This window comes from Eucalyptus grandis, chromosome 8 (assembly GCF_016545825.1).
Source record: "Eucalyptus grandis isolate ANBG69807.140 chromosome 8, ASM1654582v1, whole genome shotgun sequence".
Lineage (NCBI taxonomy): Eukaryota > Viridiplantae > Streptophyta > Magnoliopsida > Myrtales > Myrtaceae > Eucalyptus > Eucalyptus grandis.
Window position 1 is genome coordinate 69,785,341 of NC_052619.1, and position 20,985 is coordinate 69,806,325.

The 20,985-nt window shown below is 38.5% G+C and overlaps 3 protein-coding genes and 1 long non-coding RNA gene across 8 annotated transcripts; 2 read left to right on the forward strand and 2 right to left on the reverse strand.

Moving 5' to 3' along the window:
• Positions 1-169: 169 nt before the first annotated feature.
• On the reverse strand, positions 170-8,259 carry LOC104415843 (tRNA(His) guanylyltransferase 2). 3 transcript variants are annotated; one of them, XM_010027223.3, is made up of 14 exons: positions 8,056-8,259; positions 7,528-7,686; positions 7,186-7,317; positions 7,035-7,079; positions 6,299-6,468; positions 6,010-6,095; positions 5,524-5,631; positions 4,273-4,529; positions 3,526-3,657; positions 3,399-3,443; positions 2,517-2,686; positions 2,319-2,404; positions 905-1,012; positions 170-608 (listed from the first exon to the last, which is right to left on the reverse strand). In XM_010027223.3, exons 2-14 carry the CDS (start codon positions 7,629-7,631, stop codon positions 486-488), a joined length of 1,566 nt encoding a protein of 521 aa, XP_010025525.2. In that variant the 5' UTR covers positions 7,632-7,686; positions 8,056-8,259; the 3' UTR covers positions 170-485. The 3 variants fall into 3 exon arrangements, with proteins under 3 accessions (XP_010025525.2, XP_010025524.2, XP_010025526.2); XM_010027222.3 differs by having other exon boundaries at positions 7,528-7,806; XM_010027224.2 differs by lacking the exons at positions 7,528-7,686; positions 8,056-8,259 and having other exon boundaries at positions 6,299-6,409; positions 7,186-7,262.
• A 1,673-nt stretch (positions 8,260-9,932) lies between these two features.
• LOC104415845 (zinc finger A20 and AN1 domain-containing stress-associated protein 8) lies at positions 9,933-11,464 on the forward strand. The gene is made up of 2 exons (XM_010027225.3): positions 9,933-10,068; positions 10,165-11,464. Exon 2 carries the CDS (start codon positions 10,307-10,309, stop codon positions 11,099-11,101), a length of 795 nt encoding a protein of 264 aa, XP_010025527.2. The 5' UTR covers positions 9,933-10,068; positions 10,165-10,306; the 3' UTR covers positions 11,102-11,464.
• A 555-nt stretch (positions 11,465-12,019) lies between these two features.
• On the forward strand, positions 12,020-13,183 carry LOC120287719. Its single transcript, XR_005545983.1, has 2 exons — positions 12,020-12,138; positions 12,746-13,183. It is a non-coding gene; the product is annotated as an uncharacterized LOC120287719 (long non-coding RNA).
• A 545-nt stretch (positions 13,184-13,728) lies between these two features.
• Positions 13,729-20,859, reverse strand: LOC104415846 (S-adenosylmethionine carrier 1, chloroplastic/mitochondrial). 3 transcript variants are annotated; one of them, XM_039301001.1, is made up of 13 exons: positions 20,736-20,859; positions 20,372-20,448; positions 19,769-19,876; positions 19,145-19,231; positions 18,209-18,281; positions 17,820-17,910; positions 17,181-17,234; positions 16,991-17,086; positions 16,711-16,800; positions 16,440-16,491; positions 15,032-15,093; positions 14,813-14,893; positions 13,729-14,203 (listed from the first exon to the last, which is right to left on the reverse strand). In XM_039301001.1, the coding sequence occupies exons 2-13, from the start codon at positions 20,424-20,426 to the stop codon at positions 14,069-14,071; spliced, it is 984 nt and encodes a 327-aa protein (XP_039156935.1). In that variant the 5' UTR covers positions 20,427-20,448; positions 20,736-20,859; the 3' UTR covers positions 13,729-14,068. The 3 variants fall into 3 exon arrangements, with proteins under 3 accessions (XP_039156935.1, XP_010025529.1, XP_010025530.1); XM_010027227.3 differs by having other exon boundaries at positions 20,372-20,447; positions 20,731-20,845; XM_010027228.3 differs by lacking the exon at positions 20,736-20,859 and adding an exon at positions 20,558-20,642 and having other exon boundaries at positions 20,372-20,447.
• Positions 20,860-20,985: the final 126 nt, after the last annotated feature.

Consider the following 20,985-nt stretch of genomic DNA (forward strand, 5'->3'; position numbering starts at 1 on the left):
TTTGGGTCAATTTGATAGGGGTTATAAAGGGGTAGAGACAAAGTGATGATATAAAATTTCAGGACATAATACTTGGAGCTTCTTCCAGAGCCCACTCTATCGTTAACCAGAATAAAGCTGCAATACATCCTGCAGTTGTGAACCACCTTGTACCTTTAGGCTCACCCAAGAACATGGCAGAACTTTCTTTTAAATATACTCACTCAGAAATCACAACTGTTGATTTTAAATGAAAGAATACTCATTGTCAACCTCTTTGTACCTAATATATATCTAAATGCAACAAATACTGATTGCCAGTGGATAGGGAAGGTGTACCTAATATACCTAAATGCAACAAATGCCAATTGCCAGTGGATAGTGGAAAAGTTACACTAGACGCCCCCAAAAAAACGAAAGAAAACGCCGGTAAAGCTTCAATGAAATTTGTCAAAGGGAAAAAAAGGAGCTTCTCAAATTCCACTGGGCTCTGATATGAAAGAACATTAAGACAATATGCTTGGATGCTCTTTCCAAAAGCTATCTTCAATGATATTGGAATGGTCTATGATTACTTTCTGTTTGACTTCTTCAAGCCTGCCATTCTCGGGCATCATAGAGTCTTCTCCCTGCACATTATGCAAATGTATATAATCTCTGGGCTACTATTCTTGATGAAAATCCAAAGTTTATCAGCAGCTAGAAAGTCAACTTTGTCCAAGTATAAGTCTCATTTAACACTTGACATTAATTGTGACAAAGTTAAAATCTTTTAAAAAAAGGAGAGTAATGAACAATGTCAATAGAGGCATGCTTCAAATGTATAAGATCAAGCTAGCTCTTGCAGCCAGCATTTGTCACCAATTCGTCTCATCGGTTTTGCATAGATTAAAATAATATACGACAGCATAAAAGAACGACAAACCTTCATGCGAAATACAGAGGAACCCCGGCGGAACATTTCAGGTAGTGTGTCGTAGTTAATGTTAAACTGTCTGATTAGAAGTTCATTCTTCTCTCTTGCTTGTGTGCCCTGAAAGTAAATGAACTTAGCATCATCATAGTAGCTGAAAAAAAGCTGAGCTCGAAAATGCTTCTGCTTATACTTTCCTTTGGGAGAGGGGGCCTAGGTAGATAGTAAATATTACATGCTTCTGGAGCATTGCTCCAGATGCATCTCAACCACTGGATATATGGAAAGACATTTAATGCATAACATTCTCAAACATCCAAAAGCTGGGATGTACTAAAACTGCACGCGCAATGGTCCTAAAGCACCCAATAAAAAATTCCTCGGCAGAAGAGAGAGAAACGGAGACTTGAAAATTGACCCAGACTCTTAATAGAAGATCTGAAGGAATATGTAGACAAGAAAACTGGATTCACATCAAATAAACTCAAAGTGGTTGAATCAAGATCAATTCCACAATTCTTGTTTATTATGTGTCAGCTTCTTCTACTAGATTACTTGCAGTGAATGTACGGAAAGTGTGGAGAGAGGCTAATGTATTAATGTCTTGTAGAGCAAACTTTTCAAGTACATGAAGACAGAAGAGGTCTTATAAGATGTTTAGGCAGTTGATAAAGATGCAACCCTATACTTGGAATTTTTGTTACTTTCCAAAACACAAATTCTTCTCTAGTTGAAAAAATTCCAGATCGAAGTCGTTGAAACAGCACCAATAGAACGATAAAAAATTTGCATTCAGTCATTCTAACAAATATCAGTATGGATATGCACAACATGTGGTTGTAAGGAAGAGAGAGGACTGGAGAGTGCATGCAAGCTGGTACATGGGTGGCATAAGCGAGAAAAAGTGGGGTTGTGGAGAGAGTGAAATAAAACATATACAGGTAGAAGAGCACTAAACTGAAATGCAATCTCTTATAAATAATAAGTTTTCCCAGATGATAATATGCAAAAACTTTACATACATTTTCTTTTGCGATAACCACCACAAGTTCTCTTGATTAGCCGTACAGGTTTACAAATTTGCATTAATCAAAAGCAAGATGCAAACATTAGATTGCATATACATTGCAAACCAAGCCATTCGCACCAAAATTACAATATGCACCAAATTGATGATAAATTAGACATGTAAACAAAAAGAAGAGCACCACTAACGTGACATGGACCAGAGTCATTAAAACACGTAAACAGACGGAGTTCTGTTGCCCATAGGCCAGAGATATAAGATACAGCAGATAAAAGGGAAGCAAACAAAAAAGAGAAAACATGTTCTAGGACTATTAAAGGCTATCAATGCTGAGGCCTCGAAGTTCAGATAAGAGATGGTCAAAAGCACCAATTATATTTCTTGAAAAGAATTTGGCACCTTTAAATAACTCTGAGCTTCACTTTTACTCTTTCCTGACTTGACAAGCATCCAGAAACATGTGTTGTACTGATTGTTGATGTGGCCTACAAATTGGCAAAATACGTTCATAATATTCTCTAATTAAATAAATCAAACGAACTAAATGTATTTAACCGTAAAAAATTCAAAAATATCTCTTCTTAGCCCAATACTCACAATCAACTTGTCTCCATGCCAGATAATCTCGAAGTATTTCAGTGGAAGGATAGCACACAGCGCGTCCATCAAAAGAAGGAGAATACTTCAACTCTTTACATGGGAAAAAGTCTTTCCATTTCATCACATACGCTGAAGAGAAAAATGACACAATGACAGAAACTATTTGGCTGCAAACAAATGGAAGTGTATGAGGCAACAACATTTGATTGAACTAGACAGCACAAAAGCCACTATTGCAAGCAAAGTCCATAAATTAACATTATGATATCAAAATCTGGCACATTCTCAAATTTATATCTTCTTGCCACCTATTATGGCAGTCAACTGTTAACATTCCCTGGGAAAAACTGCACTCCAAAAAGACATGGTTATTTGAAAGAAATATCAATCCATTTGATGACCAGTATCAAAGATGGAAGTGTCTAAAATTCACATTCTAGAGGGAACAAACAGGTACGAACTTTCAATAAGCCACATAGTATACTCCCCTTGAAAGGAGATGTTCTCAGTTATTTCCCACTATCTTTAAATAGCTTTTTGTGACTTTAGCAGAGGCGTCTATCTTCAACTAATTATTAGAACCATCAGTTTTCTGAAATGATTGGCAAAGAGAAAGGAGGAATTCTTAGAATAGTCCACCTCTCTCAAGAAAAACCACCAGTAAATCATACTGTCTATTACTTGAAAGATCTCTAACATTAATTTCTACTTCCATGAACTAGGAACGTTTAGCTGAAAGTAATTGGTAATTTGTAGCATCTATGAGAAATATGTCTTCCGGATGTTAATTGAGGTCTCATATATTCCACTAAAATATTCAAAGTTCCAATAAGCAGTGGCAGAATAAACAAAGACTGAGGGAAAATTTTGAAGAGGTACCTGGCCTGTCGCTGGTAAAATTTAGAATCCTTATTCAAAACAAAGCTGGAGAGTATAAACCCAAAGTGTCAGTACACCATCAAATGGTGCACTAAACAATGAATTGGAATATCAAGTAATAAGATACCTATACTCATCGCTGACCCCATAAGAGAAGACAATATCTTTAAACTCTTCCAGAACTGCCACAGCACATGAATTCATAAGGTTCAAAGCTTGCTGATCATTTGGCTTCTCAAACTCATGAACTTCCGAAAATCTACCAAAACCAAACCGAGAAAATTTCAAGTAAAAGCAAAATTATAAGATGCCGTAGTTGTAACTTAGCACTTATGTACCATTCACGATAGTGAGAATATCTTAAAATCATAAGTTTCAAGATAAGCTGAGCATCCAGAGACAAAGTAATTGACAATGACAACATAATCTATCCTAAAAACCAATTCTATCAGAGTAAAAGTCCTATCCTTTTTATGTCCCCCTTACCATCTGCATGTCCCCATTGTGAACCTATCAAATGCCAAAATCTACTCCTACCCGGAATTTAATCAAGAATCTTTTAGTTGTAACAATCAGTGGACACAGAGGGGAGTCCTAAATCTAAAATGTCGAATAGATATCCTTTGTCACATGCTTGCTTCAAAGAGTACACAAGACGAGAGAAAAGGGAAGAAAGTGCCAATCTCCCAAAAAATGAGCATTAGATCAAAAACTCCTCCTTAAGCAATATGTCCTTAGCTGTAATAAAGATTGTAAATATCTCCCATGACCATGGACAGTCCTATTCAGGGGATCCTGGATGAGCTAAACATTGAATGGAATAATCTAATTTTGACATATATGGTCAAGGGTGTACTAGCAACAAGTACTATACCTGTGGAAGTGGCAACCGTCAATTCTGATCACAATCCAAGTAGATGGCATCAACTTGTTTTCAAACAAAAAGGATCTGACATAATCTGCTTTTATCTTCTTTATATCATTCTCAAAGGCACCTAGTTCCATCAAGAGATATTGCTGTCCATTCCAAAAGTTTCGCCCAGCTATATGTTCATCATGGATCATCATAGGTTTTCGCCGCATTCTTTTGACGGGAACTCCATGCTCATTGTACTTGACTACGTCTTCTGCCTGAGCAATAAACACAGAAAATAGCAATGTGACATTTTTTCCTTTTTGCTAAATTCAATTGACAAGTTAGAAGTACTGTGCAACAAAGCCAAAATTTGAAAAAGAAACCACTTTCACTCCTATCAAATAGCGATTCATAACAGTATAGACTGATTCAGGGGTATTTCAAGCAAACATTACCTAGCCAAAATATAACTGGTCAGGTAAATCTGAAAGTCCTAATACGTATTCCACAGAACAAGCAAAAGAGTAGAATAAATGACAGTAGAGAAGTTCCTCTGTTTTATCCACATTAAATGACATCGCCTCTGGAAAACTCTGTGGTACCAAAGTTGCGTAAAATGATACAAAAAGTGCATATACATAGAGTGTTGTTAAACCCTGAGCCGACTGGCCGGTTGAACACGTTGAACCAGGAATAGAACCATGGTTGGGTCCACTTTTCATCTAAGAACCGGAATGGTCAAGAACTGGTCATATTCCCGGTTTAAAAGCTAAACCTGGTGAACCAGTCAGCAATGTGACAGGATCTTGAACCAGGTCCTTGGCTTTCAAAAACATCAAGCAGGAGGCAGCAAGGGGAATGGAACCCCTGACCACGAGAATGCACATCTACTGCCAAAGCTGACTGAGGAGTCATCAACCCGATTGTACAACCAATTGAACCGGTTGCCTTGAACTGGAAGTGACACCGGTTCTTAACCAGTCCGGGTATAAAAACATTGCATACATATGATCTCCCAGGGAGTGACTCTGTATATGCATCTCTTAAACCGAACCAATAAAATTCATTGAATTTTTCGCCCATGTGCACAGCAATAGGATGCAGTATTTCTTTGCAATATAAAATTTATTGATTTTGATGATCACACAAGTTGCATATTCGTTGGACTTTCAAAAAATTTCCCCATGGCAATCATAACACTTCTTACAAGATTACTCAGACAGTATGAGAAGTCCAAATTCAAGAAGATCCAACTGAGAGGAAACAAACCTGCGTCATAAAGATACATGACCCTTGACGAAACATTTCAGGAAGCATTCTGTAGTTGATCCCAAATTGCTGAAAAAGAAGCTCATTTTTCTCTTGTTTTTGGGTACCCTGAAAATATGGCAGATGAATTTAGCCAAATGAAAGTAGGAACCATTGCTTGGTATAGTTACCACATGATGAAAGCAGATGAAATAGGAACCAACACACAAGGAACATAGAGACTGCCAAAATAAGGCTGAGCTACAGAAAGTTCTATAAGAGTAGAACTTTCATGAATTTCATGTCAAGAACTAAAAGAAAAATAATTCAGATCAGATAACATCGTCAAGCAACAAAGCCCCAGAGTTCTCTATTCGACATCCTTGCAAATGAATAAGAAAAGCAACTCCACTCTAAATAACAATCCCAATAACAGAATAGAACAACCAGCTCTATTCTAAAAGAGAGAACACACACATACATAGAGAAGCACAAAGAACTAAAAACCTGTAAAACTTCCACTGCTTCCTTGGCAGATTTTCCACTTTTAATCAGCATCCAGAGACAAGTATTGTGAAGGTTACGGATATGACCTGTAGAAAGACAAAACCCGCAATGACTTATCAGTTCCACTAACTCACTAGTTGCCCTTCAATTATATTCCCTCTGCTTAGATTTTTCATATACATAAACTATTAAAATTGTGTCTGAGATATTCAAAGGAGGTAGTACAATCTAAAACCAATTTTGGTTGATTGATTTTCCATATATAATAACTTAAGACTTATATACTTACATTCATTTTGTCTCCATGCAAGATATGCTTGAAGAACCTCTAATGAGGCACAACAAAGAACACGTGCAAGAAAGGAAAGTGGACACTTCATTTCCTTATGAGGAAAGAACTCTTTCCATTTTGTGGCATAAACAGAAGAGAAAAAAGACACAATCAGCGACATTATTTTGCTGCAACCAAAATATTGGAAGTTAGCTACATACACAACATTCAGGAAAAAGAAGCAATTACAACCTCAATATCTACAAAAACAACTCTTTATCCCCAAATCTGTGGCATGAAGTCTTAAATTCTACAAATATATTCTTCAGTCCATTCAATATGCCAAGTTACTGAAATGCTCTCTTAAATTGCTCAGTCACCACAGGGATGAATTTGAGTTTGGCACTATCCCAGTATTACAACAATCAGAGATTACATCTAGCAATGACCAGAAGGAACTTCCGTATAGAGAAGAATTGAGTTTTCCCCTTGAATCACCAAATTATTCTATTCTGAATCACTTCATCCCTTTACGGTTCACTTAGGTAATACTCTCTTCTATATTGTCCTTGTTCTATAATGCAGCTCCACATAGTAGCCACCACTTTTGCAGCAATAGAATCAGCTCAATCAATTAAACAGATATCAATGTACTCAAAGAAGTTAGAAGAGAATATTAGTTCCTTTCCAGTTACTTTTTTTTTGTGTCCTTAACCCCCACGAACTTGCAATTGACATGGAGTCTCGAAAGTACCTGGCTCGTCTTTGATAGAACTTTGTCTTCCTCTTGAAAACAAAACTGCAAGCCATATGAAAAACAAATACATATAGGTTTACAACATTAATAGCAATAATATTGATATTTCACCAAAACCTAAAATATAGAAGGGAACAGATTATAGCACCTGTACTCATCATTAAATCCATAAGAAAAAACTATATCAGGATACTCCTCCAAGACAGCAGCAGCACATGAGCTCATCAGGGCCAGTGCTTTCTCATCGTTAGGTTTTTCAAAATCATGGATGTCAGAAAACCTAATGTTGAAAAAGTCAAAAGAACATGAGTTGCCAAGCAGGATTAAGCAAAACAAATATTAAAGTTCTTCACTTTGAAGAGTTAGTGAGTGCTAGGCTTGGCTTCTGGCTTTTGAGGCTTTAGTTTTTACTTATAATGTTAAAAGTGCGACCTTTGTCACATTAAATGCCCAAAACTTCAAAAAGAGAATTACGTTGGCCGATACATACCCATCGAAATTGAATGCCTCAATTCGCACAATGATCAAATTCGGTGGCATCACCTCATCCTCCACTTCGAACGACTTCACGTACTCGTATTTGCTGTTCGCCATTCTCGCAAGCAATGAATTCCTCCTCGACTGGTCACTCAGAACAATGAGCAAGCACCTGGTGGGCACGAACAAGATAAAGCAATTCGCCAACCGCCGTACCCGGGGAAGAAGAACCCAAGATCAAAACTTGACCCCCGCAAGCAACGCACATTGAACCCGTCAATTCTCGACCCAACTGTCCATGTGCGATGCCGCGTCAATTACGCCATATTCACAACAACAGACCCAAAAAAAATAATATATTCGTTCAAACCAGACGCTGAGACGTCAGAGACGTTATGCCACCACTTAAGTTTAGCAAAGCAAGAGCGACCCACAAACCCAACAACAACAACGAGCAAAGTTACAGCAGAAAGGACCAAAAAGCGAAGAACGTCGAGGTGCTCAACTTTCACTTGGAGTTCGATCAAGAACCGAGAGATACCTGGTAAATTATCGAACGGCGACCCGGAAAGCCATCAAATTGATCCACCCGCGAGTACCCAATTTCTAGAACTTCATGCTGGAGGTCGGAGAGCGGAAAGAGAGAGAGAGAGCAATGGAAACACAAGACGGCAAGAATGGCAGACAGAAGGAGAGAGAGTGTTTGGTCGTCGGAGACAGAACTTGTCTCCTAATTATTTTTTGGTTTTCCGATGATTACGAGCTAATGGTAGTTTCTCATCTTTTTTAATTGATGTTGTGACTTTTACCGTTAATTTTTATGATTTTTTTGTTTTATTTTTGGGTGCCCTTTTTTTGAAATTAACCTTCTCAAATTTTCATAAGAGTTACGCATGAGGATTTAAATTCTTATTCTAAAATATTTTCGAATTGTTTGAAACTCTGGTTTTCGATTTGTTTCAAAAGCCAATCTAAAGGGCCTTTTTCCGTTTGAATTTTGTAAAATAGAAAGTCCAATCCGTCATTTAATTTGTTTCGATAGATCAATATGTCCAACTAAACTTACATTGATAAAATAAAGCCTAATCCAATCCATCATTCAATTTGTTTCGATAGATCAATCTATCCAACGAAACTTACATCGATAGGATAAAAGCCTAATCCAACCACTAAAAATTTTCAATCTTGATTGCAATATCAATTACTAAATTTAGTCAAATTTTCATATCGAGTCAATATATCATTAAAAGGGCTAATTCATACTCTTTGAGTGTAAATAAATGCAACAACACTTTCACATTGAATGAGCCAAGATGGAATCAAGAAAGAGAGATTGAGAAGTTGGAGCATGGAATTTATAGTTAAAAAATTTCTTCAAAATAAAAATAGAATTATCATGACCGATCTCTCAAGTACTTTTTTTTTTTTTTGACTCACTTTTCTTTTGTATGTGTGCATATGTATATATGTGTGTGTAGTATCCACAAGAATGGAACCTTTAACTTAGTACTCTTTTGCTTCATGCCAATCCCTTTACAACAAAGTCCTAAATTGATAAGGTTATTAATATAACAACGAATAAAAGTTACAATCGTCTTCTTTTTCTATTTTTGGATTTGAAAAGTGGCAACTGTCGAATTGAGGAAGCCATGCATAATTAAGCCCCCAAATTGTTTCTATATTGGCTAAAAGTCATGTATAATAATGTAGTCGTGTGATCATGTTACTCATCATAATGATGGAAAGAGCAACTCAACTAGACTTATAATATCCTCTTTTCACTATGCTTATTGTCCTCATGGAATGATCATTCGACACAATTGCCATTCATATTCGCATGCAAAACATTTTTCTTTGACTTTTCGATGTCTCCTCGAGAAGCAAAAGGTGGAAAAGCTGTTCAAAGATGGAAAACAAAAAACAATACATAGTTTTACATTGTTACATATACGCTCCAAAAGAATTCGAGTGCCGTATCAAGGAAAATTTAAATTACAAGAGCGCTCACAGGCTATTAAAAAAAAAAAGAAGGAAAAAGTGAAATTACATACCAAACCTAAGTATGATAATGGAGAAAAGTGCATGTCACCAAATAAATCCAAAACCGAACGCAACCACACAACTGTATCCTTCAAGTAATGACAAAGATAGAATAATAGAAAATAATAACAACATAGAAAAGTAATTTTTATTTTTATTTTCAATGTCTTTGCTTCTAATCTGTGCGGTCGCGTATGTCGCTGGTTCGCCGCGAGCTGGCCCTGGCTGTATATTATACGCAAGTGTACCGTGCACGGCCGTCCACCCAACAAAATCCCCTCGAAATTAAAAAAAAAAAAATCGAAGGAATTTCCGTAGAAGGAAATAAAAATGGAATTTTCTCCTTTTAAGGAAAATAATTAATAATTATATTATAATTTCCACCACTATATCCTCGTTTCTCTCCTTCTTCTGGAGATCAGCAGACGACCCTCTCTCTCTCTCTCTCTCGCTTGCAAGCTCGAACTGCTCGCCATGGCCGGATCCTCCAGATCTGCGATGGGTTCCCCGTGAGGTGATTTCTCTGCGCGCTTCATTCCGTACAGTTCATGTTCTCTTCGTGATTCGATCGCTCGACTGGTGTGGAGCTTAAAGTTCTCGCCTTTGTTAGGATCAAGATTCGTTCTTTATTCGGCGGTGATAGGAATTCTTGGCGGCTCTGTTGCGAATTTCGATTCGGCTGCGAATTCGGTTCGTGCCCGATTGGTTTTTCGGGTCTTTCTGTGGGAATTGCGAACTGGGTCGTTGTTAGAATGGACGAACAATCGCAAAAGAGGAAGCTTCGGGACGTGGATTGCGAGCAGTCGTCTTCGAGCGGCGATCCGGTTCTGTGCGCGAACGACTGCGGTTTCTTCGGGAACCCAAGTACCAATAACCTCTGTTCTAGATGTTACTATGAGCATCTGCTGAAGCAACCGAAGGATGCTGTGGATTCGACGGCAGCTGGTTCGGAAGGAGCTGGCGTCGGTGGTGGCGATGCTGGGGATGGTTCTTGTTGTGTCGAGGAGGCACCAGCTGGAGATGTAGCTAACTGGGTGGAAGCGGCAGCTATCTCGGAGAAGCAGGAGACAACGCCGGCTGATCATTCCAGTCAGCCTTCTTCGAGCAATCCGGTTCTTTGCGCGAATAGTTGTGGATTCTTTGGGAATCCTACCACCAATAACCTCTGCTCCAAATGTCACTGTGAGTATCTTTTGAAGCAATCGAAGGAGTCTAGTGGTTCTGCTGCTGTGGCAGAAGACACCAAGGATGTTGGGGCTGTGGATGGTTCTAGTCATGCCAAGGAGACACCGGTGGCAGCCATGGCTAATCGAGTGGAACAGGTGGCAGCATTGGAGAATCAGGAGATGAGGCCTGTGAACCGCTGTGGTTTCTGTACGAAGCGGGTCGGCCTGACAGGTTTCAAGTGCAAGTGTGGGGAGACGTTCTGCTCTGTCCATCGATATTCCGAAAAGCACGACTGCGTGTTTAATTACAAGACTGCAGGCAGGGATGCTATCGCTAAGGCAAACCCCGTTGTGAAGGCTGATAAGATTGAGAAGATATGACGGGCATGGCAAGGTATTGCAGTGCCATTAAGTGATACACCTGTCGCCTCCCGTGTGAGCTGAAGTCAATTTAGTCAAAAAATTAGGAATTGAAATCTATTTAATTTATGCATTAGGAAATAAGATATTATGTTCGTGAGTATTTTCAAGTCTTATGTATAGTTTGGTTTATTTTCTTGATGTCACAATGTATCTACTGGATAATTTCATTCCAAGTTTATGTGTAGTGTTCTTTTCCTAAATTTAGCTCATGGTTTGCCGAGTTGTGAGGTTGCAAATTCTTGATACAAGTTTTCCAGTAGATTTAGATTTGTTATAATACATTTAGTGGAACCTTGGTAAGGATTGGGAAACATTGTAGGATTCTTGAAGTGTGCGTGACCATTTGAGTAAACTGAACTTCTTTAGCTAACGGCAGCTTGCTAATGTACTGCACCATATTTTTTCTTCTTTCCATGAAGTCTGCCAAAGTTTCGTGATTGCAAACTACGGATTCTTTTCCTAGAAAAATAATTTGGTTCACATTGTGATGAAGCTGGTGCTTTTGAGTATGTTCTCTATAGATATTTTTTCTTTCCTGTTTGAAGCATGCTTACTATATTTAGCTAATAAAGGCCGGTTGTAACTAAAAGCGTTGGTCTAGTAATTTAAATTCTTTGCTGCTCTGAAAGATTACTGTATTACAGAGGAAGTTGATTTGCGTTGGCATATGAGCTCGCTCCTTATTATCTGGACTTTACACAGTAGTTGCTTTTTATATGATCTTATTATAGGTTGAGTGGGTCACCTGCAGGGTTTCGTTGATTGCAGGAACCTTGGGAAGGATTGAGGGAGATTGTAGCATTCTTAAATTAACTGAAGTGTGTGTGACCATTTGAGTAAACTGAAGTTCTTTAGCTAATGGCAGCTTGCTAAATGTACTCCACTATACTTGTTCTTCTTTCCATGAAGTCTGCCACAGTTTCGTGATTGCAATCCACGGATTCTTTTCCTAGAAAATAATGTGGTTCACATTGTGATGAAGCTAGTGCTTTTCGGTATGTTCTCAGTAGATGTTTTTTCTTTCCTGTTTGAAGCATGCTTACTATATTTAGCTATCAAAGGTCAGTTGTAACTTAAAGCGTTGAGCTAGTAGTTTAGATGATTTTGCTGCTCAAGCGGTGAAAGATTACTGTATTACAGAGGAAGTTGATTTGCGGTGGCATATGAGCTTACTCCTTATTATCTGGCCTTCACACAGTAGTAGTAGTTTATTATTTGGTCTTATTTTAGGTTGAGTGGGTCACCAGCAGGATTTCATTGATTGCGGGAATTACCTTTCCATTTCTTTGACACAGTAAATTGTGCTTGCTAGATTGAATTGCTTTCTGTGTGTCTAGGAAGCTTGTCTCCCACTGTGTTCCAAAACCTAGGTGAATGTGGGAAACAGGGATCTTGATTCAGGGTCCTTACATGATAAGTAGAAATGGCTTCTTCTGTAGCATTTCAGCAATGACTGCGATTTGCTCCCTTGTAAGGGTTAAGGGCCTTCTCTTCTAGATCTTCGATTGTATTCTTTGAATGTGCTCGTGTTTGTGTTTTGGGAAAATCAATCCACTTCAAGATGTTTTCCTGCATTGAAGAAAAGTCATGATCATTGTGCAGGGACCAAGAATCAGGGGCCTGAGTCAGTGGGTGCAAGTTGGAGGACGAAAATTTGTTGCGTGCCTTTTTTATTGGAACCCTCAAAAGGAGACCTTTTTCAAGTGCTTCTTACAGTTTTTTTAGTAGGAAACGTTGAATAATGCCGATTTAAAACACAGTGAATGGACGTCTCCAAATATCAACAAGTTGGAGTGAGGACAGAAGTGGTTGAACTGCCAGTGTTGAATATTGTGGCGAAGAATGAGGTTCGATTGATTTATATGACGTGAATGAAGCGTTTGAATGTCACTTTTAGAGGTTTAGGCGAAACCGAACCGGCTCATGATGATTTGGTACACAGGGTTGTCTGTAACGCTCGTAGTCAGCTTTAATCTTGTTGAAAACTAATTCGAAGTCCGTTCATGCTCTTCTATAACCAAGCGCTTCAAGGTTTAGGCACTCTCCTGGATGTAAATTTACAAACATCTGCAACTAAACTGAGACCACTCTAATAATATGGTACATGCAATTCGACATTCTTCGCAGGTTGAAGACAAAAGTAGTAGCATTTACGATGGATTACCGATGAGGAATGCCATATCTGGTGGCATTGTAAGCTTTTCTTATGTTGAGTTCTGATTAATATCTAGCACCTGGTAGCTATGGCTTCAAACGGGAGGTGTTGGGTCGCCTACAACAACTAAAGATATAATTGGCTGAAAAAGCCTCAGGATCTTTTACACCTTGTTGGGAAAATCTACACGTGTGGTAAAATTATGCACAGAATAAAATTTTGGTCTCTCAAATTTGCATCTCATATAATTGAATCTGGAACAATGTGAAGGTGGTGGACAGTTAAAATTTAGCTCATCGGCGTGTCTCAAACTTAATCAACGGTTTTGGCGGCACATTATTTGCATCGTTCTTAGCCAAACATGTTACATTTCTGCAACTGATGGGCCAGAAATGGTTACACGGTTCTGTACGCAGTGGCTCAAGGCAAATTAATAAAAATCCACACTAGATTGGCAAATGGCCCGTAGGAAATGAGGGCAATGAACGTAAACAAGCTATTCATCAGTCCAGAAACGTTCTGTTTTTCCTTTTTCCCTCTAGCTACCCACTATTTGGCACAGCTAAAGCATTCATTTTCAAAACCTGCATAAGCGGGCTAAGAACATATGAAGCAGTTGCACCAATTCAATGGGGGCAATCTCCCTTAACACTTACTCTATCTTCCGCTATGAATAGTTGATGCAGATTTCTGGGCAAACCTCATGTGGATAACAAAGCATGAAGACCAGAACTGTTCAATATGAACGTTGTTGAGTGCCAAACCGACTTTCAGCTTGTTGGATCTTTCTTGGGATGTGGAGGTGGTGGAGGATGTCTTTGAGAAAGGAACCGCTTAGTGCTCTCCAGGACGCCAAAGAATATCGACCCACCAATGCCAATCCATAGTACCCTCGGCTCAATTCCCTGAATTATACAGGAACTCAGAGAGGAGGGAACATTAAGAAAAAGGGAAAGGTTATATGACAACCTTCAAAATACCACGTGTTCTGCAGTTCATGAGAAACAATGTTGATAACTACAACAGCGATCAAGCTTTTTTCCGGCTAGGTAAACTCTACTTCATGGACGCTCGTATGAGGCTATGCCATTGTGCTATCTTGTACTAATCCTGACATTGAGCTCTTCCTTTAAATTATCCGCCACGTCATAAATGCATTGCACAACAAGTGTCTTGGAGTAGAAAGTTTGGTGTAAGATATTTGTGAAAATCAAGGCCGGTTTCTCCATGTACAGGGTTGTTTATACCAAGAAACTGTTTGCATGCCGTACATTTACAAATTGGTAAAAAGTAAACATATTGTGATTATGCACTACTTCTACTATTAATAAGTGCTCCGTTTCATTTAAAATTGATTCTTTGAGAATTGAGAACTTGTTTTTCAATTATTATGAGGCAGAAAACAGAGTGGAAACACACTAATGATGGAGCAATCAGAGAAAAACAGATGGTCATACTCAATGTCTAGCTCAAAAATGTGAGCGCACATGCGCGCGCGAGAGAGAGAGAGAGACCTTGAGAAGAGCTGAGGGACCCTCTTCCCTCACAATAGTTTGGACACAATCGAATACCCCTCGGTACTGGTTTGCTGGTCCCTGCATGTATCAGAGTGAATCACTCGATTATCATAGACAGATACAAACTTCGTGTGGCCACTGATAGCCTATACTCATAAGAGGAGGAAAACTAAGAAGATCGTGACGAGGTGGAAGTTAGAGGCAGCTTCTTAGTACCTGAGTCATTAGCCTTGTCTTGATTACATCAAGTGGAGTGGTTATTGCTCCAGTTAGTGCTCCTGCAAAACATAACATCCACCTAAAGAATGGTATAAATCATTTCATGCATATTTGAGCAGTTCATTCATTTTACTCCAACAAATTTGCATACAGTCTGAAGGCATAAAATTTCTAACTATTGGACAAGAAACTGATTCTTTTGTGATTTTCCTGGGTACTATAACTATACATTTGAGAAACTGAGCAGTGAACTACGGGAAAAAATTCTAGGGCCTCTAAATTCTCTGATCTTACAAATTAACAAATATAAAGCATTACACACAGTTCAAAATTGGTGAACACCTTAAATACGTTGTTCAAAAAAGTGTAGGGGTGAATAAGTATCAACAATAAATACCCTTCAGATTAAGCTGCACCAGAGAGGCAAGCTAACTTAACTTAAATTCATAAATATTATTGATAAATCAACTGTACAAAAGGAAGTGAAAGCTCAGGGACAGTACTACGCAGACAAAGAAAAAGGCATCAACTTTAGTGGCTCGGCAAGTGAAGATTTGTGACTATTCTAAAAGCACATAATGACATCAACCACCAGCTTTAACTCAATGAGGGGGGGAGCTATATGCATACACTAAGCCTTATTCCTAATGCAGCAGATGCAGCAAAACTGTTTGCCTCTTCAGACCAGCGTAAGAAAGCTGTAGGAATACCCAAACACATATCACATGCCATGCAGGAATTAATTGGACAGTCAATAAACAATTCTCTTCAAGTTTGATGGAATCATTTGTCACGGTGTGCCGCAAAATTTCATATAACACAATCCTATCCGATCATATCGTTGAAATTGGCAAATTGCCCCAATTGAGAGCCTTTGAAGACAAAATGGATGTGAAAACAGAACACAAAATCTCCCCTGTATGCTAATTTAAGAAGTAAAGTCCGGAACCAAAATATTCACCAACCTTTATGCCATGGCAACTTAGGAAATTATACCTCTAATAGCTGTCGTATTATCTTCATTATCCAAGGGTGAGGTTAAGGGTCATAGATAAGTTACGAGCATATAGCAACATGCACAGGTTTAGGGAGCATGTTGTTCCTGAGTCTATACTGTGGACTTAGTGAACTAACTAAAGGTAAACCATTGCGGCAATTGGAACTTTCTGGTGAAACCTTCACCTATGGATGGAAATGGAAATAAAGTAGTGCACACCACCTCTTCAGTCTTTGGCAGTTACTGGCTCCTTAACAGATTTTCACATTTTATGTGCATGGAGCAATTGTGAAAAAGCTTATTGATGCAGTACAGAATCAATAAACCACAGTCATCAGAATTAACAGCAATAAATAAATAGTTAGAAACAAATATTGCACCAACATCTGCAAAAGCACCAATAAGTACCTGCAAAAGCTCCAATTGCAGCATTCTCTGGATCATTCAGCTCTCTACGTGCCTGTTTGAGAAACAAGGAAAGAATTCTTAATCTCTTTTGAAAGGCAAGAATGGCTTAACTAAGCACACATGACGACATGACTTTGCAAAAGTGCTTCCTCCGAATGGTGCAATAGCCATATTTAATCAGTTCAAAAGGTGGTCCCATGGTGAAAAAATTCTATGAAGAAAACAGATGTCGACAATTTACTTGTTAAAAAGACATAATCGAGATGCTTACTGCCGCTTTATAACCAAGCCGAAGCTGCTCATAGATGCAGAATTGGATTGCATCAAATGGCAAATCCCGCAACAAAAACGATCCATATCCCTAGAAAGAATGAGATCAAAACATCTGTTGAGTGAAGCTGATGTTACAGAAAGCGCTGATGTATACATTCTTTTGGTGGCAGTGCTAATATGATTGTGAAACAAAAGAAAACAATGTCTAATACTCATAAAAAGAAGATCCTTAATCTTAAAATAGCAGTTTCTTTAGGTTTTCTCTTTTTTCCCCATACCGCATAAAGACCTTTAAAACCTTCTTTAGAGACAATAAGGCGGACAGCATCAGGGGCAGAATTAAACTGCCTTGTCTGCATTCTTTGCTTAACAACCTGGAAAGTGTTCAGATACAAAGCAAGTTGGTTTTCTTAGGACGAAAGAAAAGGAAACGAAATGGAAGAATTTGTGTGGATAGAACAATTTGACCTCTGTTGGAACACGAATAAGAGAAGCAGCCACTCCTCCTAAGGCACCAGCAGCCTACAAAATGCTCATTAAACTTCAGGAAAGTCGATATTCTCAAAATGCAGCAGATTAAGACAAGCAGCCCAATTTATATATGATTTATATCACATAGCAAAAACAAGAGGAAAGAAAATCATGATATAAGGGTATGCCTACTTGAGACATAATCCTCCTCATGATGTTAAAAACTTACTATGCCATCAAATTAGCCATCCATAGCTAAGCTTGACCTTATCTTGACCGAAGGCTTTACCACTGAGCTACATTTTTTTGAATTTTAATTATGAAGGTGATCACACAAAATCTGCTAGCTGTAATTTGCTCCACTTGTTGGATCCATCGATCCTCAATCCAGTACTATAGTGCGATGACTAAACACCACATATATCGCACTCAGGAGCTCATTCTGAAGAACCCTTAATGCTAGTTGGATAACGGGATTTATTCAAATCATAATTTGAACAACTATGTCGACCGGATTTAACCACATCGCCATCTCTTTTCAATCAAATACAAGTAAGCCAGTTAAGTTCAATTCAATGCACACGTTGCTTTACCAGAGAAAGCATTCGCCAGAGGAAGTATGTAAGGATTCCTTACCAAATGAGCAAGAGCGCTGAAATTCTCAGGAAATGTCCTTAGCAGTTTTTGCTTTGTGGGCTCATAAACACCGACAAATAGAGCGGAAGCACTGAGAGGAGAGTGACCCTTGTCATGTAACTAATAGAACCATTTGCCATGTTAGAAAGAAAAACATATTGAAGAACTAATCCACAAAGAACATGATAGATGCATTATTTGTTCCCAGTATTTTTATTTGGGTATAATGTCCCACTTTTCTGCCCACGAGGAAATAGGAAATTCTATAAGGTAAACGAATCAAGATTGTTTGACCTAGTAGAAAAACCTAAAGCTGCACAAAGGAATAGTTGATTCACACATTATTTCTAGCCAATAAATAAGTTTTGCATTTTAAAAAAGGAGCTTACGGTAATACGCCAGCAAGATTTCCTGCCAACCCAGAATATAAGCCTTGAAAATTAATTTTTCCTCCACCACGAACTGCCTACAGTAAATCAAAAGATAAATTCAGCAACTCCATAATGAAATTTGAGCAAAATACACAAAATTCACTCATTGATGCAAGATGGTTGCAAGAACAGATTTATTCAGTTTCATGCAGTTTATCTATGGCATTGGTGACTTCTCTCTTGATGCTGTCTCAGCTTTTAATGGATTGATCTTAACATAGAAGGAAGACCACCCACCAGTCCATGGGTACTTCAACAACTAAAGGAATGATAAGGGCTTACTGAACGATTGTCCCAATGGAAGATGGTTATGTGATTAATGAGGCTTCAATACTACATTAGAGAACTGAAAAAAGCTCATTGCTGAATGAGAAAGAACTTCAGAGACTTCAACATATAAATTATTAAAGAGAAAGATGGAATTTGGCAATTAACATCAACACAGGTGGGGTGAAATCTCTCGATGATAGTCTTGTAGAGACCAAAAAAAACAAAATTGAGGGAGTAAAGAATGGATGATCAGATGATCCAAGATATTCAAATTGAGAAATTGCAGTTCCCACATGTTAACATCCAGAGAAGGAAACAATAGCTGATTTTGGACGAAAGAACCATCGGAGTATGCAAGTGGGATTCCCTTTGTGTCTCTCAAGGGAAAAGGTTTTTAAAGGCTTTCGAGGCATATCAATAACATGCTTGACATAGTTGGAGAACAGTGCTCTATGGTATTAAACTCTTTCTTTCATATTTATTTTATGCAAGGGAATTGTTATGCTTATACTACTGATCTATTCCATGTCTTTTTCTTCTCAAACTTCTTTTGAAATCAGTGCATAAGAAAGTAATGGATATCGGTTACTGCTGTATAAACAGTACCAATTTTTTATAGGAAACCTGCCTGCAGCCTTGTCTTTATTGTGTCTATGGGGTATAAGGCTGTTTCAACAACAACACCAGCCGTACCTCCTGCAATAACTCCATCTGCAGATTGCAGCAAACGTGGGAGAATAGATTATACCATGTAACGTCACATGCAACGCCAGCACCAGTTCACATGCAGAACAAGTGCTGTAACAAAAGGGAAAATGTAAAGTCTCCAAAAATCAAACAGAGGAAACAAAAAAACTGTTTCCCAAAAACCTGAGAATGAATAAAGATGTAAATATATCAGATGGCTCATCTTTTCATATCCTTTCCCAGCCAAGAATTGCCATGATTGTTACCCATTCTCTTGACCCAGACTATGGAAAGACAATCACCAAGAATGATGGACTCCCCTCCCTCCCCGTATGCTTAATGCTAGTCTTTAATCAATATTTCCTCTATGCTTTTGAGGATTCTGTGCTATAGACATAGACTTTGCTTCAGATGCCAATAATCTCCGAATGGGATATAACTTGGAGACAGGATAATTACAAAGTCAAATCAATTAGATGGAGCACAGAAATGTAACTCACTAAATGATAGCCCAAGATACAGTCACTGGAAGCATACCCAGGTTGATATTTTCCAACTTACCAAACAAAGCACGGAAAAAGTCGAAGGGCTTTTCTTCTCCTGTGCTAACTGAAGCAAAGAACTTTGTTGCATCCAGCTGAAAGTTCTGAGGTTTCATCATGAGCATATCTGCGGAGAACATCAATTCTTTGACAAGATAATCAACAGAATATGAAAAAAAAGTACAGAAATATTGAATACATATATCTCCACATCAGTCAGGGCACCGTTAGAAAACAAGATCACATTCTTTCTTAATCTGCATCAGCAATCATAGCATTTTAAGAGCAAAAAATGTTTAGACATATGCATCCACCAACAATAAGCAAAACTAATAAATCTCTATCAACACAGACAACCAAACACAATCAAATACACAGATAAGTCAAAGCAAATGTTTCCATCCTCTTTGTTCTTTGATTCCTCCAGCAAAGATTTATATGAATTGGGATCCAAATGGGTTGATCTATGGCATCTAATCGACAACCTATCTCACAATACAGAAACTAAAACAAATTCCTTTTCCTGGGGCGATTCCCTGCATTCCCACGTACCGACATCACAGAAAGCAAGCGCAAAACCACCAAGAATACAAAAGACACAAAACAAAAGAGATGAATCCACCTGAAGGCGCTTGCGAAGCTCTCTTCGCGTCGAATGCCAGCGCTAGAGGACCCATCTTTCACTGACTACAACTCAACTGCACACAAAAAAATCACCATCAGCCACCTAAAGATATCCCGAAAATTTACAAAACCCACCAAGCTGATTCCACGCAGTAATTCATCACAACTGAAGTTCAAGCAAAACCTCGGACGAGAGGTGATGAAAAGCTACGGAATCGCGAACTGGGAAAGAGGAGAATTCATCAAGTTTTATACGGCGAGAAACGTAAAGAGAGATGACGGAATGGAATGCGGGATGCGTGAACACGGGTGTACGACGTTGTTGTCGGAAGTGTAGAGTGAGAAAGAGAGGATTACCAGAGAGAGAGAGAGAGCGAAGAAGAAGCGTGCTGTCTTCGGAGACGTCGAGGGAAGGAGATAGACCGTTTCTTGTCTGGACTGCGCGCCACCGGCTGGAGAGGCAGATACACTGCACTGCAGCAGTAGAGCGTGAGCTCGAGAGAGATGGCATTTTGGTTATTATTCACCTTCTTTTTTTTTCTTTTTTCCTATTGGTCCCGTTATTATTATTTATTTACATGCCATATATTTATATTATATATTATTTTTGGC

Bases quoted from the DNA above. Each gene is read 5' to 3' on its own strand.
- LOC104415843 (XM_010027223.3), bottom strand. From the start codon at position 7,631: ATGGCGAACAGCAAATACGAGTACGTGAAGTCGTTCGAAGTGGAGGAT. The intron at 3,658-4,272 runs GTATAGTACTTG...TGGTTTTGGTAG, and splicing joins GACGGTTGCCACTTCCACAG to ATTTTCGGAAGTTCATGAGT. The intron at 609-904 runs GTTTGTCGTTCT...CATAATGTGCAG, and splicing joins CCTCTGTATTTCGCATGAAG to GGAGAAGACTCTATGATGCC.
- LOC104415845 (XM_010027225.3), top strand. From the start codon at position 10,307: ATGGACGAACAATCGCAAAAGAGGAAGCTTCGGGACGTGGATTGCGAG.
- LOC104415846 (XM_039301001.1), bottom strand. From the start codon at position 20,426: ATGGGTCCTCTAGCGCTGGCATTCGACGCGAAGAGAGCTTCGCAAGCG. The intron at 17,911-18,208 runs GTAAGCTCCTTT...CTCTCCTCTCAG, and splicing joins AATCTTGCTGGCGTATTACC to TGCTTCCGCTCTATTTGTCG. The intron at 14,204-14,812 runs GTCTCTCTCTCT...TGTATAATTCAG, and splicing joins GTCCCTCAGCTCTTCTCAAG to GGAATTGAGCCGAGGGTACT.